Source organism: Calypte anna, chromosome 3, assembly GCF_003957555.1.
Source record: "Calypte anna isolate BGI_N300 chromosome 3, bCalAnn1_v1.p, whole genome shotgun sequence".
Classification (NCBI taxonomy): Eukaryota; Metazoa; Chordata; class Aves; order Apodiformes; family Trochilidae; genus Calypte; species Calypte anna.
Genome location: NC_044246.1, coordinates 67044109 through 67059513, shown reverse-complemented (window position 1 = coordinate 67059513; position 15405 = coordinate 67044109). Strand labels below are relative to the sequence as shown.

Genomic DNA, 15405 nt, shown 5'->3' with positions numbered 1-15405 from the left:
AGAGCCTGGAACCATCCTCCTGGCTCTCTCCTTTTATGTATAGACAAACACTGATGAGGTCACCCCTCATTCTCCTCTTCTCCAAGCTGAAGAGACCCCCAGAAGGGGCCCATTTCAGAGGAGAATTAATACAAATGTAAATGTTTTATGGAGACTGAACTCATTTCACACTTTGGAGGTTTGATAACCAAGCTGGTGTCATGAGTGAGCATAATGCATTTTTTTAAAATCCTACATGCTGGAAGTCTTACCATGCTTTACCCATGTGGATGCATAGGTTTTCTACGTGTTTTATTGTTATTTCAATTAGCTAGTACAAGAGAAAAATCTTTTACAATACACCAAAGCTGTCTCTAAAGATGCCTGCAGATCTCTACCCTGGCACTTTCTATGGGACTTTGATTTGTCAGCCTGCTTGCTGAATAAATATAATGATAAAATTGCCAGTGAACCATGGCAAAGCAGTTCATGTTTCTACTTAAAGCTGCAAATTATCTGCACAATGGAAAGCCCAAGGCAGCTGTGGCTGAGGCACCAGAACTGGCAACATGTGGATCATAGATACATGAGTCTGCCCAACACAGATCAACTACAAATTGTAAACCTCACACTCTTTTTTCAACATGCATTTTAAAGGTGAATAGCCTTGAAGAATCAATGATTACGACAGAAGAATTAATTTTACTAAGCATGTAGCCATCATATACTCACTTCTATAACCTGAGCAGTAGCATTCATAATTATTACTGAAATGAAAAAAAAAGATCCCCCCATGTTTTAATGAATTAGTTCTTGTTTTTCGTTGATATCCAGCTCCTATTAAAATTAAATTAGAATTTCCTGTAATTAGAGTGATACTTATGTGCTCTTACTTATTCAAATAATAAAATAATAGCATATAATTTCCTTAAACATATAGAACTATTTATACGATACATTACTTGTTAATTAGTAGCAACCTTTTATATTTAACACCTTACTTATAACCTTGCTTTTATCAAAATGCTTTGAGATTTTAGAATGCTGTGGGGCTTAGCTTGAGCTGCCATAAATAATAGTTGTTAGCTACTGAAAGAGCAAAGAGCTCCATTTTTTATATTGTAACTTTTAATTTAAGAAACTTAGTTTTACATTTGGTAAACAATCATATACATACAGATCAGGAACATTTCTGAAGTTTTCTGGTTCTGAGGTTTTGATGCAAATAAAAAAATCAGATACTAAAGATAATTGACCAAAGAGAAGGTACCTTTTCTGAACATATTAGCAGCATCTTGCTCTTCATATAAATTTAAAGCATCAGATAATTTAAACCTGATTCATCTGTTCCAGGAAACTAGTTTCAATCTTCTTCATTTAAGAGGAAGAAAAACATACTCAACACAACAGACAAATATAATGCATTTATTTTTTCAGCTGCAAACTACAAATGAAGCGAGCAATAAACTACATTTCAACCGTAACAAATTATTACTCAGTAAATCAGAACTAGCTTGTAAAAAGTCTTCAGGTCCCAGTTATTTCTCAAAGGATCTGAGACCCCAGCTTTCCCAAAGGATTTGACTACTTGGTAGTAATTTTCAACACAGAAAGGACAGCTTTCAGTACATTACAATTTGTTCAGACTTTCTTGCCTCCTTCAGGAAGGTGTATTGACTTGTACCCCTGAAGGTCGTGTCAAATCATGCAGAACCCAAAAGATTACTTCCTATCCAATAGCTGACAGAAATGTTCCTTCCATCGTTATTCTGCTCTTTGAGATGTCAAAGTACAGCCACCTCTGAAAGATTAAAGGGAGAACTCATGAGCAACTCATTAAGAAAGGGGGCACCACTCAGTTGTTTCTGCTTTAAAGTTATCCTTCAACTCAGGCAGCATAATTTCATTTGTAGGCTGTAATTAAAGCCATAATTGGGTTTTGACTAGATCGCAGGCTTCTGGGGTGGGTTTAGATTGCTGCTCTAAAAACACTGGTAGTAATACAGAGTGTAGATAATTTTTGAGTGTGAAAAACAGTAAAAATAGGTAGGTCACCAATTACTGAAAATATTTCTTTGACCAGGCTGTAATTTCACATAAGTAATCTCAGATGTACCCAAAAAAAAAATTGCTGTAAGCATTTATGTACTCTGGATTGGTGCCTAACATATTCCCTCTGGATTGAGATAGTAACACACAAAACAGTGCAGGCTTTGTCTTCACTGCTTAAAACCTTAATGCGTGCCTGTGTGTGGCTTTTACCTTAAGGTAAGCGATGTTTGTCACCCATCCAGAGGGAAAAACAGGAAAAGAAAACATTTATTTTACAAGAAGAAGGAATGTGACAACATTAACCTGAGTTTGGAGGGTAAGGTTGATCTTGATGAGTTTACCTCCAAACTTAAGTTAAGGGACACATCAACACTGCCTTTACCTTAATATAGCTCCTTCACAGTCTCAAAAGGCAACCATTTCTTAATCAGTCAGAAATGCCTGTCATCTCCAACAACAGGCAACCTTCTCGTTTTCAGGATAACTTCTTCAACTTACCTCAGAAGCCCTTCCCATCACCCTCAGATCCAGGATGAGTCATTCAGTCAGAAATTAATTAACAGAACCTTGGAGTACTAACACCTGCTAGTAGGATCTTGGCATTCTCTTAAGATTTTTTTTAGATTAAGTCTTCATCTAAATACTTTAAAATATTATACTCTGATATTTTCTTTTGATCAGTCACAGATCAAGCAAAGAACCAGACAGTGCTATTTTCTCAAAGGATTTTGAAAAATCACCATTTAAACTAATACAACAATAAAAGAAATTTCCCTCACATACCAATAATGAGTTTTCTCACATAAACACAAAACAGCAGAGGAATATCTAAATCCTTTGCTGCAGACTCTGTCAGTTTATTGCAATGTTTATTGCAAGCCTTATACAGAGCTGTTTTGTTCAGGGTGGGCTCAGCAGTCCCTTGGCCATAGGATAGACCCAAAGCAGTGTGAATTTTCACTCCCAAGATAATTGAGGTGACACTGTAGGCCACTGGCCATTGCAACAGCCACAATGGGACAATCTTTCCATCTCCCGGGCACTCACTTCTCTGTAAAACCCTGATAGTGAAGCTACTGCTCCACGTCTCCCCACAGTTTGCCACTTTTTTCTTCAGTGTCACTATCTTCCATGCTAGATATGGCAGAAGAATAACCAGCAATAACCTCCAGTGGCTGTGAAGCTCTCCCTAAGGCCAGGCTCATGCTACAAATGTCTACTGGCAGACCTGCAGGCATCATCTCCAACCAATACCCCTGAGCTGGCAAAATACTTGTGCTGATGCAATTAAAGCAGCAAACCTGTACTTTAACTGAAGTTACTTTTAGTATTTATTTCTGAATGCCCAGGAATAAACTGCACTAGCTCGTATCACCAACTACATCCAAACTCAGAAGTTTTAGCAAATTCCTCCTGTAGAGCATACTGATAGTGACAAGTCCCCCCCTTTCCCATACAACACTGCACTGATTCCCTCCTCCTCTAACTTTTGAGTTGTTGTAGTGTGTGGCAATCAAGGACTTTCGTGTAATTTATCAAAGGAACACTTTCCTCATGCTGACTTCTCTGTTTCAGGAGCTTCGCTTTAGTACAGCAAACATCTGACCTCCTCCTGTTTAGGAAAATCAACCTTAGAAGTTTTGCTAAAAATAACTGCTATCAGAGGAGTCTACTTGTGACCACATTTTTTTTTTTTCTTCTTGCTTCTAGAACTCTTCCTCACATTCTGAGCTCTTGCTGCAAGTGCTGCTTTAACTGTTATAACACACAAGTAGGTTAGGAGATAAAAGCATTTAATATTAAAAAAAAACCCAAAACACTTGTTACAGTTCGCCTGTAAATGGAGAAGTCAGGTCACTCTACAGCACAGCCAAATATGTGAGCTCCCCTGCACCAGATGTGCTTCCTCTACTGTTAAGAAATTATTATTAGAAATTGTTACCATTAAGGAATTATTATTTTCCTTTTTTTCCTCAACCACGGCTTTGAAATACCAGGAAAGATTTATGGCAAAGCTTCTAAGACAATGTAAATTACTGGAATTCCTGTGAAAGCAATAGAATTAATACTGGCTGATGATCTGCCCCTGTAATTGTACCACCTGGATGCCGAGTTGTAAGATAGAGCTCTGTTGGTGTTTTTGTGAGATTTGCCACAATTAAAGCAGTTTCATGATATTTCAAGTAAAAATCTGGGTATTGCTAATGAAGTTTTAGTTTTTCTCCCTGTGCCTTTTCCTTGGTGAAATTTGGAGGGTATATTTGGATTCACTTAAGAACACAACCCTGCTGTTTACTAGGAGGTTTATGAAGCATCTGGCTGCAGGCCCATTGACTGGCAGGGAGCAGACCTCAGAGTGGGGAGGGGAGTTCTGCCTTCTGCAGGGCTTTGTGCTCATCCCAGAGATGCTGCTGTGGTGTCATGATTAAAAAATGCTGGCTTTGCTTTCCTTGGTCAATACTGCAGAACGATTCCTGACACTTCTGATGTGTACTCTGGGAGAAATCTGTTTCAGTCTTGGACTGTGCTTGTAATTGAAAGCAAAATGCCTTCAATCTAAAGGCCTTACTTAAGATTATATTTGTTTAATGTATTGTTTTGTTCAAGGGTATCTCAAAAAGGGATTAGATGTGAGCATTGAGCAGGCCTGTGTCTGGATTAGATTATAACTGTCTTCCATTCAGTTGCTCAAATATTTTCCTGATCACTCATCGAGAATATTACGTTTTCCCTTCTTCTTGTGGTTTCCTTTTGTTTCCTTGTGGCTAGAACTCTAATTTTTCTTCTGATAAAAGCTTGTGGATTTCATTTAGTTTGCTTAAGCTAACTGAACAGCACACAGAGACTAAGATGATGTCAATTTAATATAACTATAAAATAAATCCATCTGTAACACCTATATTGTGTATTTATACACAATCATCAGGGCACAATGTTGTAACAAATGTCACTTAATATCTAGATAAATGGAAAAAAGTAACTGGCAATGGTTACTGTTCCAACATTGTTATTGTTATTGCCATTTTATTTACACCAGGGCTGCTGGAGTCCTGCAAGCAAGGCAAGGCAGGGCAAAAGTCCTGTGTCTGACTTCAGTCATATAACCCATGAGGGCTACACAAGCTAATGCTGAATGGTCACTGCAAAGGAAACTGGTTTTCATCGCTCACTTGGCCTCAGGCTCTGGTGTGGGACCAAAAAAATGAATGGGATGGAAGTTCGAGGGGATGCATTTAAAAACTAACATTCCTGTAGATCTAGAAAGGGACATAGACCTTGAGATTCTCTATGTCTGACTTCTAGGAGTCTTTGGCTCTGAAAGTGAATGTTCTATTTGTCTTGGGAACAAAATGAGTACCTAAGTATGATAGAAAAATTCCAGGATTGTCATCCTCAAGCAATTGGGTAGAGACAGCCAGTTCATTCTTCCAGCCTCAAGCTGTTTAGTTGTAGGGTTTTTTTAGAGTAGTGGCAATATTGGATGACTTCTGTGCTGAATTCATTATCCATGTAGCTTAGGACTATATCTCAAATAGGGCTGGTTATCTGTCCGCTCCCTAATTTATGACTCCCTGTCAAGGTGAGGTGAGAAGTAGATGCCAAGATGCAAGGGTCTGCCACAACAGCAGCAGCTGTTAGCATGCAGGGCAGCAGAACCTGGAAAAGTTTACTATCAAAAACACCAGGAAAACTAACAACTTGGAAATAAGCAATTTTTTTTCCTGAGACCAGCTTTATTATCAAATACTGTATCTTATTTTTGCATGCTTTTGCATCAAGCTGTGGCCTGTGCAAGCATTTTGGTTTAGCAAAACAGAGCTGCTTACTTTTTCTCTGTGTCATCGGTGATAATATGGAACAGGACCAGATATGAAATGAACTGCTGCTATGTCTAGAGGGCAAACTCCAGGCCTGTAGTATTGTTCTTGGTTGATGAGCCAGTGTTGCTGGACCCAGTGATAAGATTGCCATTTACATGAAAAGAAGTTGGATTGAGCTTTGCCGTACAGCTCTCATGATACCTTTGCAGTCCAGGGCAGCTGTGATTTATTTTAAGTTGCAAAGTTTTCAGAGAACTTAGTCTAAATGAACTTAGTGTAAATGAACAATCATCATCTATCACTTTTTCTGTTTTTTTATTTATTCACATATTTTGCATTCCCCCAGTAAAAAAATCTTCCCTTCTCTTTCCTTGTATGCTTGCCCTTTCCTCTTCATAGTGTGTTAACTCATAGCGACCAAGATTCTAAAGTACACCTTCCTGGATCAGCCCAAAGCTTTCTCATAAATATCACACACACACAGGCAAAGCAGATGCAGGAAATGAAATCATTGATGGGGAAAAATAAATAAAAAAAGAAGAATTTTAGTATGTTGTGATACAAAATATCTGCATAAAGGGTGAAGAACAGTACTGCTTCATGCAACTTTCTTTCAGTGATGCCTTGGGCAACATTTTTACGTAGGGATACCTTCTGATCATCTTCCAAAGCACACTTGCTTAGTCAAAAACAATATTTAAACTTATAGATCAGCATTTGAATATGGAAAAAAGGTGATCATTCTCTTTTGCCGTCTTTTGCATTGTATGTAGAGAGTGTTTGGTGTTTAAGCAGATTGAGTCAAGCTAGTTTATGGAGAAAGAGCAATAATATTACTATTTTGATCCAATTGATTTTTATTTTCTTCAGCCTAAGCCACTCTGCAGCAACTCAGCCCCATTTGTGGTGCTCTTTCATTAAACTACTCTTGGGACACTCCCGACTGCTAGATTAAAAAGCTAGTGAAAGCTTTTATATAAAAGTAACTGTATGGCATTTCATTTTTATAGCTCATGAAGATATTCAGAAATACTAATTTTATTTTTTATTATTATTTGTTGTTTTGGAAACCTTTGTTTTATACAGAGCTGTCATAAATGGACTCAGCAGACAGTAAATCCACTGGGCAGACTAGAAAAACATCTGCCTCTTCTGCTCTGCTCAGAACGGGCTCCAGAGATTCCCCTGACTCAGACAAAATGAGAAAATGGACTTCTTTAACCAGCTGAAGCAACCCACTTCATGAAGTAAAGCTCACTTCCATGCTTTATTCCAGCCTCTAGCTGATTTTTCAGCTAGCTCTAAACACCAGTTTGGTTGCTTTAGTTGTGTTTAACATGGTTTTAAAGCTGCAGACCTGGATGCTGGCCTGCTGCCTGCCTCTGAATCCCTCATCAGATAGACCTGGACTTCCTGTTTGTGCTGAAACTGCTAAGATCATGGTTTTCTGTTTCACAAAAGCTGCTGAGCATTACAAAAAAAAAAATATTGTAGCATATAGTGACAAGGTATCACCACCCCAAATTGACTGCAAATTAAATGAGAAAAGTTGTCAATTATAACCAATTATAATTCAGATGAGCTGAGCAGTAGTTTTTATGCTTTGCTTTGGTTCTAAAGAGTCAACTTGGAAAGGAGCAAAGCTTTTTTTGTTGTGGGTTTTTTTTTCATTTATTGGAAGGGTAATTGTTACTTGAATGAAGTTTTATTTGTGCGTTTTTTAACTTTGTATCTTGAACTTTGAATAGGAGGTGAGCATAGGAAGTATCAGTTTTCTGGCTGTGAGGGTGGGGACGTCACTGCTGGCAGAAAAGACTTTTTTTAAAAAGCTAGAGAAAAGAAAGCTTTGACTGTTCAGAGCTATTTTAATGCATTCAGTGTTATTTACAGACTGAGAGTGATGAGTACGCCAAGTTGCAAATGGAAATCTCTAAGAATGCTTTGTACAAAATGATGTTGTTAACACTGGACTGCAAGAGTAGGTGTCTTTGTGGAATCTTGCTATAATAGCCAAAAAAAAATAAAAATAGATTTATGAGTAGACTGCTGCGATAAAAAGAAAGGTGATGAATTGAAGAATGACCTTTGAAATGCTTTAGTGGCAAAATTCCATCTAGGCTCATTGAAGATTTTAAGATTTTTGTAAAATTTTAAAAATTAGTTTAATCATCTTCTGTGACCAGCATTATTTAAGCCATCATGGAACTGTATACCCTTTACTGCAGGTGAGTAAACTCTGAAAGTCAATTTCTTGGATTGCTGAAGATGTCAAACAAATATGTAATCACCAATCTGATTGAGTTCTAAAGCTGGTGAACAAACAGCTCAAGGGCTTGTGGATAATAGTAATCCACAGGCTTATTTTTTATGTGATATGGACTGCAATGCTAATCAGATGTGGTATGTTTCTGTCTTTCAGATTTGCCACTGGATTATAGATTTACGCGATTTTCCTCAAATAGCTCAGCAACTGCCGGGTACTATCCAAGCCCTCCAAGAGCACTGCTGCCAAAGGAGGAGTCAGTGACTATGAAATAGGTTGTTGGCTTTTTCCTTAAATGACCTTGTGGTCCTTACTTAAACTGCTATCAAATGCTAGTTGGTGAAAATGCTGTGTGATTCTTCATAAAATAGAATGATGGATGGATTAAAGCAGATTCCAGGGTAGACTCATGTTTCACTTGTTGCTCTAGACCAGCCAGCGCAGGTAAGCAATGCATCCTTCTCTCTAAATCTTCTGCCCACCACTATCTTTCACAAAGTGCTATTGGCTTTTTCCATTCATTGCCCAAATACTCCACAAGAAGTGTATTAGTAATAACTTATCCTAAGTTACATCCTACTTTTTCAAGGATGTGAAAATTTAAGGTGAAGCTACTATGAGCCCCAGGGAAGACACGAACCAGACCCTCAACCACACTTCGTTTAGAGTAACTTGTAGATCAGTATTTATTCTCTCACTGTAACTGTTTTGGGAGATACAGAAAGACAGAGGCCCAAAGAGAAAGATGCATTGTACCCAAAAAGAGATTTGAATGGGATTTAGGCAGCTAAATGCAGACTGACAGTCCTGAAAGCCTTTGACACGCGCTTCCTATTCCTGAAAGTGCCTAAACCACTACTCAACAGTGAGGTTGCCTCCATGCCTTTTTCTCCTTTAGTCTTTGATACCTCAAGATTCAGAGCTCTTCTGCAGAAGGAGGAAAAGCAGTGTACAGTTCCCTTTGCAGCCTGAGTGGATTCAAACCTGCATTCTCCACCTCTCTGCAAAATCCTTCCAAGGGCAGGAAGGATTTAGCACCAAGCTGCATAGAGTACAGAGGAGAAACAAGACAGAAGACCTGAGGTGAATGCATTCTTTCTCATAGGCTAATTTAAGCAACCAGGCATCCTGTTCTCTATGCATTCAGTTCCAAAGACCCATTCTCCAGCCTTTGGACAGGGAGCCTTCAGTAATTAATGCAGGGTAGCAGATGCAAAAATACATCAAAGATAATCATTTAGTCAGCAGTTTTGTCACAGTAGAATGACAAAATTTTGGATATATTTCTCTCAAAGTTTAAAGAATGATTAAAAAAAGAAAAAGAAAGAATTTTTGTTTTCTTGTTTCATGAAAAAGATTTTCTTTCTTAGGCCTAGAAATTATCAGAGTGGATTTAACTTGTGTTAACACTTAACTTGTGTTGTCACAGCTCACCATATTTGTGATGCTTCACCAGTTAAAATACTTTGTGTCACAATCAGGAATGAGGACCATTCCACCCCATTTCAGAGTCACCATCTTTTGTTTCTGTACTTTTTTTGCTACCTTTATCCTTGTAATCCAGTATAATTACAAGTAATACACAACGTTTCCAGTTTAACATTAAGCATTTTTTTTGAAAGGTAAACATAAAATAAATGAGGGAAACTTTCCTTCAAACAAGGTGGATGAGAAAACAAAATGAAAGTGCTGTTCTCCTCATAAACTGTAGACTGCAAATATTTGACTTCAGAAGGTCAATATTCTTCAATAATTCAGTTTATTTTGAAATTTTTAGATTAGCATCAATGTCTTAGGCAGCCAGTCTAGATCATGATGAGGGTATGATTTGTATTAAGCAGAGATACCCAGATTAAAATCTCAGATCCCTGATTACAGCATCATTTGAAATTCTAATCTGAATCAAGTAATCCTCTTCATATAATTTCTAGCTTGTAGTCCAAACCAATACTGTGTGATCTCATGCTTTTGTTGTTCTGAATTTGGAGCTGATTTTTATAGATAAGGGATTTTTTTTCTTGCTTTCTAAAAGAAAATTAATTAAAACTGAATTAATGAAAATGGGAATGAAAATCACGTGAATCCTTGATTCCTGGTGTGCCAGTGGAGAAGCAGTAATATTTTTTTAACGAAAAGGTGACAGATTCTAATGACAGCCTGAACACAAAACTCCCCAGAACAAATACATACACAGGCTTGCTCAGCTCAGAGGTCATGGTACCTTCTCTGACAAAGCCATTTGTACTTGCTGCTGGAAGGACCACACAGCAGCAGAGAAAGAAGTAGTTAAAAGAAGGTTGCTACAAGTATGACTCCATGTGCCACCATGTGCTGCAGGAAGATTTAGGAAAAATAATTCAAGCATTTGCCCAGAAACCAGAGTTACAGTGAAATCTCTTACAAGAGTTTTCGTATTCAGGAATCTCTGAAAATAATACAAGTCTTATTACAAAGCAGAGGTTGACAATAGAGGAGCTTCAGGAGGGCCATCAGAACTGCCATTTGGAAAGTTCTTTGAAATGGATGTTGTGTGTGGACCAGGGAGAAGAAATGCACATGGTATAAAATTGCTAGAGAGCTGGACATATTTAATGTGACACTGTAAAGACACCATCTTTGCTTACTGCTCCTTATTTCTCTTCCTTTTTTTTCTTCTTTTTTATTTTGGTAATCTCTGAAATTTCTTGGATTCTGTTGTGAGAGTCCATTGGCAGAAATACTGCATTAGTGTCTGCAAAACTATCTTGAGTGTCAGCAGGGAGACATAAAGTTGTAAAGATTCATTAAAATCACTGTGTCTGGTTATATAGCCCTGAAAGCCACAGTTTTGCTTAAAACCAGAGATGACAATGAAGTCTCTTTTGGCGTCTGTTTTGGTATAAAGCAGATGTGTCTGAATTTTAAAATAAAGAGAATTTACTTCCAAAGAAAATTTATGGTCTCTGAATTTACTTTTAATACGAGCAGCAAAAAGAAAAGAAGGGCAACAAGGCCATCATGAAGCAGTGCAAGGAGAGTATCATGCTACAGCCTTGAATAAAGCAAAACTTGACCTTCTCAAGAATGAAAGATGTATAAATCAACCAAACACTAGCACAAATTAATACCTTTAATATCTATAAGGAAGTCAACTTGGATGCGAAGCAGAGCTGTGTTCAAGTGTTTCCTGAACAGGGCTCATTCCTGGAAACTAAAGAAAGGTTTCTCAGTCCCCAGTGAGTAAAAATTAAATAAACAAATGCAGATATCTTATATCTGGGCACTGCTGGACTCTGGTCTTTCTGAGGCTGCTGCTTCCCCAGGCTGCTGGGGCTCTCCAGATAACGTGAGTCCCAGGTGTGTGATAGTGCAGCACTGCTGGAGTGATTCTGAAGGACATTGCCAGGGGAAAATTATCTTTTGATAAGCAGCAGGAACCAGCGCTCCCAAAACTGGTTTAAATCTGTGTGAACAGCTACCAGGCATTGTGCAGCCTACACAAGGAACAGACTTCTATAAAACAGAGAAACAGTAACATGAAAGAGGGAGTTTGTGCAGAGATTTGTGATGGGCAGATCTTTTGGGATGCAGAAGAGCTCCAGGCAGGATGGATGGACTGGTCCTCCAGTGTCCTAGGGCTTGAGATTCTGCATAATCACTGCTCTCACCTGTCCCCTGCAATGTCCTATAATTCTCCAAAAGTTATCTGTGTTCCAATAACCTTTAGCCCTGATCAAGTTGCCTACTGTGAAGTTTTCTGGCAGCAGCTTGCTGTAACAATTGAAAACACTATGACCAGTTCACTATGATCAGTGAAAACTATGCCTACCATGTCCTTCCATTTTGCCAGCTTTAGGGTATTTAGCAATCTTTTTGATGGATAGAAATTAGGATTAGAAATTGAAGAAATGGCAACAATGGTAAATTGGAGATTACAGATCTGTTACTGTATCATAAAATAGGATGTAGAAAATCATCTACCACACACAATACACAACACTGATCTTTGTTTGAAAATAAGGTCTGGCCCAGGTCCAAGTCTTGGCTCTAGTGCACTCTGGATCAGATCTGGCTAAAACCAGGTTGCTAACCATGTAACCTTTAGTAAAAGCTGGTTTATTGTGTGATTGCTTTAAATCAAAACTGTTCACTTGTGTTTTCCTGAGAAACAGTCATTCTCCTATAGGAATTTCAATTTTTTTTTCTTGCCAGGAGAGAGAGGCAACACCTATTCCTTAGCAAAATTAATACTTTCAAACTTAGCCTGGGAGTGATTCTCTTTCCTATATATGCAGTTTTATTTTCTAGCTATCCAAGACAATATACCATTTTTTACCATTTTATCATATCTTTCCTGCTGTCAGGAGAGATGTGCCTTTACATTTCTGACAGTGGCCTTGTTTGAGAAGTCCGTAACTTATCCATCAGATACTAACTAAATATTGTAGCTTTACCTTTAAGTCATTCCTTCATGAGTCTAGTATGCATTAAATCATAGCAAGGCATATTATGGCAGAGTGTAAGAATATACATCATAGCAGAGGGACGACAACAGAGAGAAGGCAATGTCTGAGCTTCCATGTCAACCTTCTTTTGCCACCACAGGGAACAAAAAAGGCACTGAGAGTAAAACACGCTTCTCTATACAACCTTAATGTCTTAAGGTAGAGTTCCTCAGAAAGTCAAGTTTAGAAATAAAGTATCTTCTGTGCAAAAAATAATAAATAAATAAATGTAAAAGCCTCACATGTTACACCATACAGCCAGGGACCTGATAGGGAGATGTTGCTTCCAATTTCCCTGGCAGGGGAGAACAGCATGGGGCAGCCTGCTGCTCCTCAGCTCCATGGATGGAGCAAGACAAGTTTTCTGGTGCATCTGAGTAGCTGACTTTTCAAACAGAATATGCCTCTTTCTGTACACATGCTTGGAGGCAGGGAGTACCTCAGCTGAAGCACAGCATCAGATGTAGGAGGGAAAGCACACTGCTGAACTACAGGAACTTGATCTCTGCAGAGAGTGCCAGTTGTGGTGGTGTAATGCTGTACTCACAGACGTCTCTTGTTTACAGCTGCCCAAGAACCATCCCTTCCAGCAGGCATGTAGCTGATCCAGAGCCCCCCAGGGAAAAAGATCAATCCCATTATAAATCCAGTTGCCTGTAATTTTGTTTTCTTCAATTCTGAGTAAGTGGAACATCAAGCCTCCTTGGTGAGTCATAGGAGAGGAAAAAAAAATAAAACAAACATATAAAAAGTAGAGATTTTCTTCTGAATGCTTTTGATGCAAGAAACAAATCCTGCTTTTTCCTTAAGCATTATAAATAGAAATGCTTAACTTCAAAATAGAGCCTGGATTAGGGCCAAAATAAGATGGAATCCAGGAAGTTTCACAGACTCAGAGATTTCCAGCTCAAAAAGCTTGCCAGCATCCTTAGATGGCAAACTGCAGATTCCTATCCACAGGTCAGTGGACCAGTCCTGTGGTCAGCATGGGCTGATCATTTTCTCAAATACAGAACAAAGGTATAAGGGAAATCTTTCCAGTGGGAGGTAGGCACCCACAACAGTTCTCTTTCAAGCATGGTAAGACCACAGAGGTTTTTGCAGCTGGCCAGATCACAGTTCACAGAAGGGCAAACATCTGAAGCACCGCATCTAACTTCTGCCCCTGCTGCAGCTGAACAGATTTAATCAGAACTGTGCTAAAAATCCCTCGTGCTTCCCACTCAGGCTGCCAGAGTGCACGCGTAGTTCTCTCACACATGGTCATAATGACTTCTAAATACTTGCACGGGGGTGAGAAACCATCACGGCCACTTCAAAACATTGTTTTGCCTTCCAGCTCTTTTTGCAAATTAAGAGTGAAAGACACAAAATGGCAGCAGAAATGGAATAGCTGTCTGCACTGTACCCACCACAGCCCTGCTGTCCCAGGCAAAGCAGATTCTGCCAGCCAGAAAGGTATTTCTAGTTTTTAATTGACTGCTAAATGTTGAGTACAAACATTTAAACACTCGGTTTAATTTCCTCTTACATGATTGAAGAACTTATGTTCCTTTTAAGAATGAAGAAAATCATGAACTTAGACTGTATACAGAAGGAAAAAAAAATTGATGTTCTTGTCCAAAATTTATGAGGGTAGTATTTGCAGGGTATATTTTAGGAAAACAAGTCCATTAATTTTCAATAGACCTTGTTCTGTTGCAACACAAAAGCAGCTCCGAAAATCGTGGCTCCATGTGCCTGATAATTTTACATTTTAAGGATTAATTTTTAAAGGCTTCACCATTTCTCATGAGTAAAATTACAGGTGAATATACCAATGTATATCTTGCTATATCTTAAAATAATACCTAAGAATTGCCGTTTCTTGCTAAACCACTCCCTGGAACTTCAGCCAGCACTGAGAATTTAAATGGGTACTCCCAGTTGCTCAGCAGCCTGGAAACTATATTAACCCAGAGAAAGAAGATGCCATTGTAAATGTGGCAAAAAGGAACATAGCAGCAGTGAACTCGTATCTTTGTTTTCTAACTTAAAACTGCTCATAAAAAGTTCCACGGATGCCTAAATATATCCACACGTGAACAGGCAGTAATTAAGGGCTAGGCTCTCATGACATGGGAACCCATGAATGGGAATGAGTGAGTTGTCTGCATTTCATAGGAAGTGTGGGGTTTTAATAAACTCAGTTTAATAAAGTAAGCACTCTAAGGCAGTAAGGCTATCTCAAGATAGGTAGCAGAAAGGTGACAGAAAATGGAGTCTAGATGAAGCTCAAGGAGGGTAAGGTCAAGAGTTAGCATAAGATGACATTAAGAGCCCCACAGGACAGTAGATGGCTAGAGGTATCAGGGAACAGAGTTTACATATATTAGAGTACATGCTAATTACCAAAATATGTCTGTTGTGCAGAGTTTTCCTCTTTCCTCTAACCTTTCCCCTGCTGCTGCACAGGACTTGGAGTTACTTCGAACAGTACAAAAAATACACAAAAATTAGAAATTACAAATAAAAATATTGTAACCTGAAAACAAATACATTAAATTAAGAAAATAGATCCATTAACTATCAATATGGCCACTGTTAGATAGATATTACTAAAATTAACTGGAAAAGCATTTGTATGTATGTACAAATGTAGACTCACATGTATACATTTAGGAACCACTGCTGTGTAGTGCAATGTCACCCCAGAATACAGAGGTGTGTATGAGTGAACGATCAAAAGGCGGTTACAGGGAACCCTGAAAAATGCAACAAGAGTGCCCAAAAAAACCAAGAACAATACATACAACAACCACTAGTT

At 38.5% G+C, this 15405-nt stretch overlaps 1 protein-coding gene across 2 annotated transcripts in view; it reads left to right on the top strand.

The window, feature by feature from the left end:
• Positions 1-11032, top strand: part of NT5DC1 (5'-nucleotidase domain containing 1) — a 131284-nt gene extending 120252 nt beyond the window's left edge. The window contains exon 11 of one of the 2 annotated variants that reach the window (XM_030446971.1): positions 8272-11032. In XM_030446971.1, the coding sequence (XP_030302831.1) occupies positions 8272-8379 (108 nt within the window). In that variant the 3' untranslated portion in view covers positions 8380-11032. The remainder of the gene's footprint in view (positions 1-8271) is intronic. The other variant, XM_030446969.1, reaches the window with a different exon arrangement.
• Positions 11033-15405: the final 4373 nt, after the last annotated feature.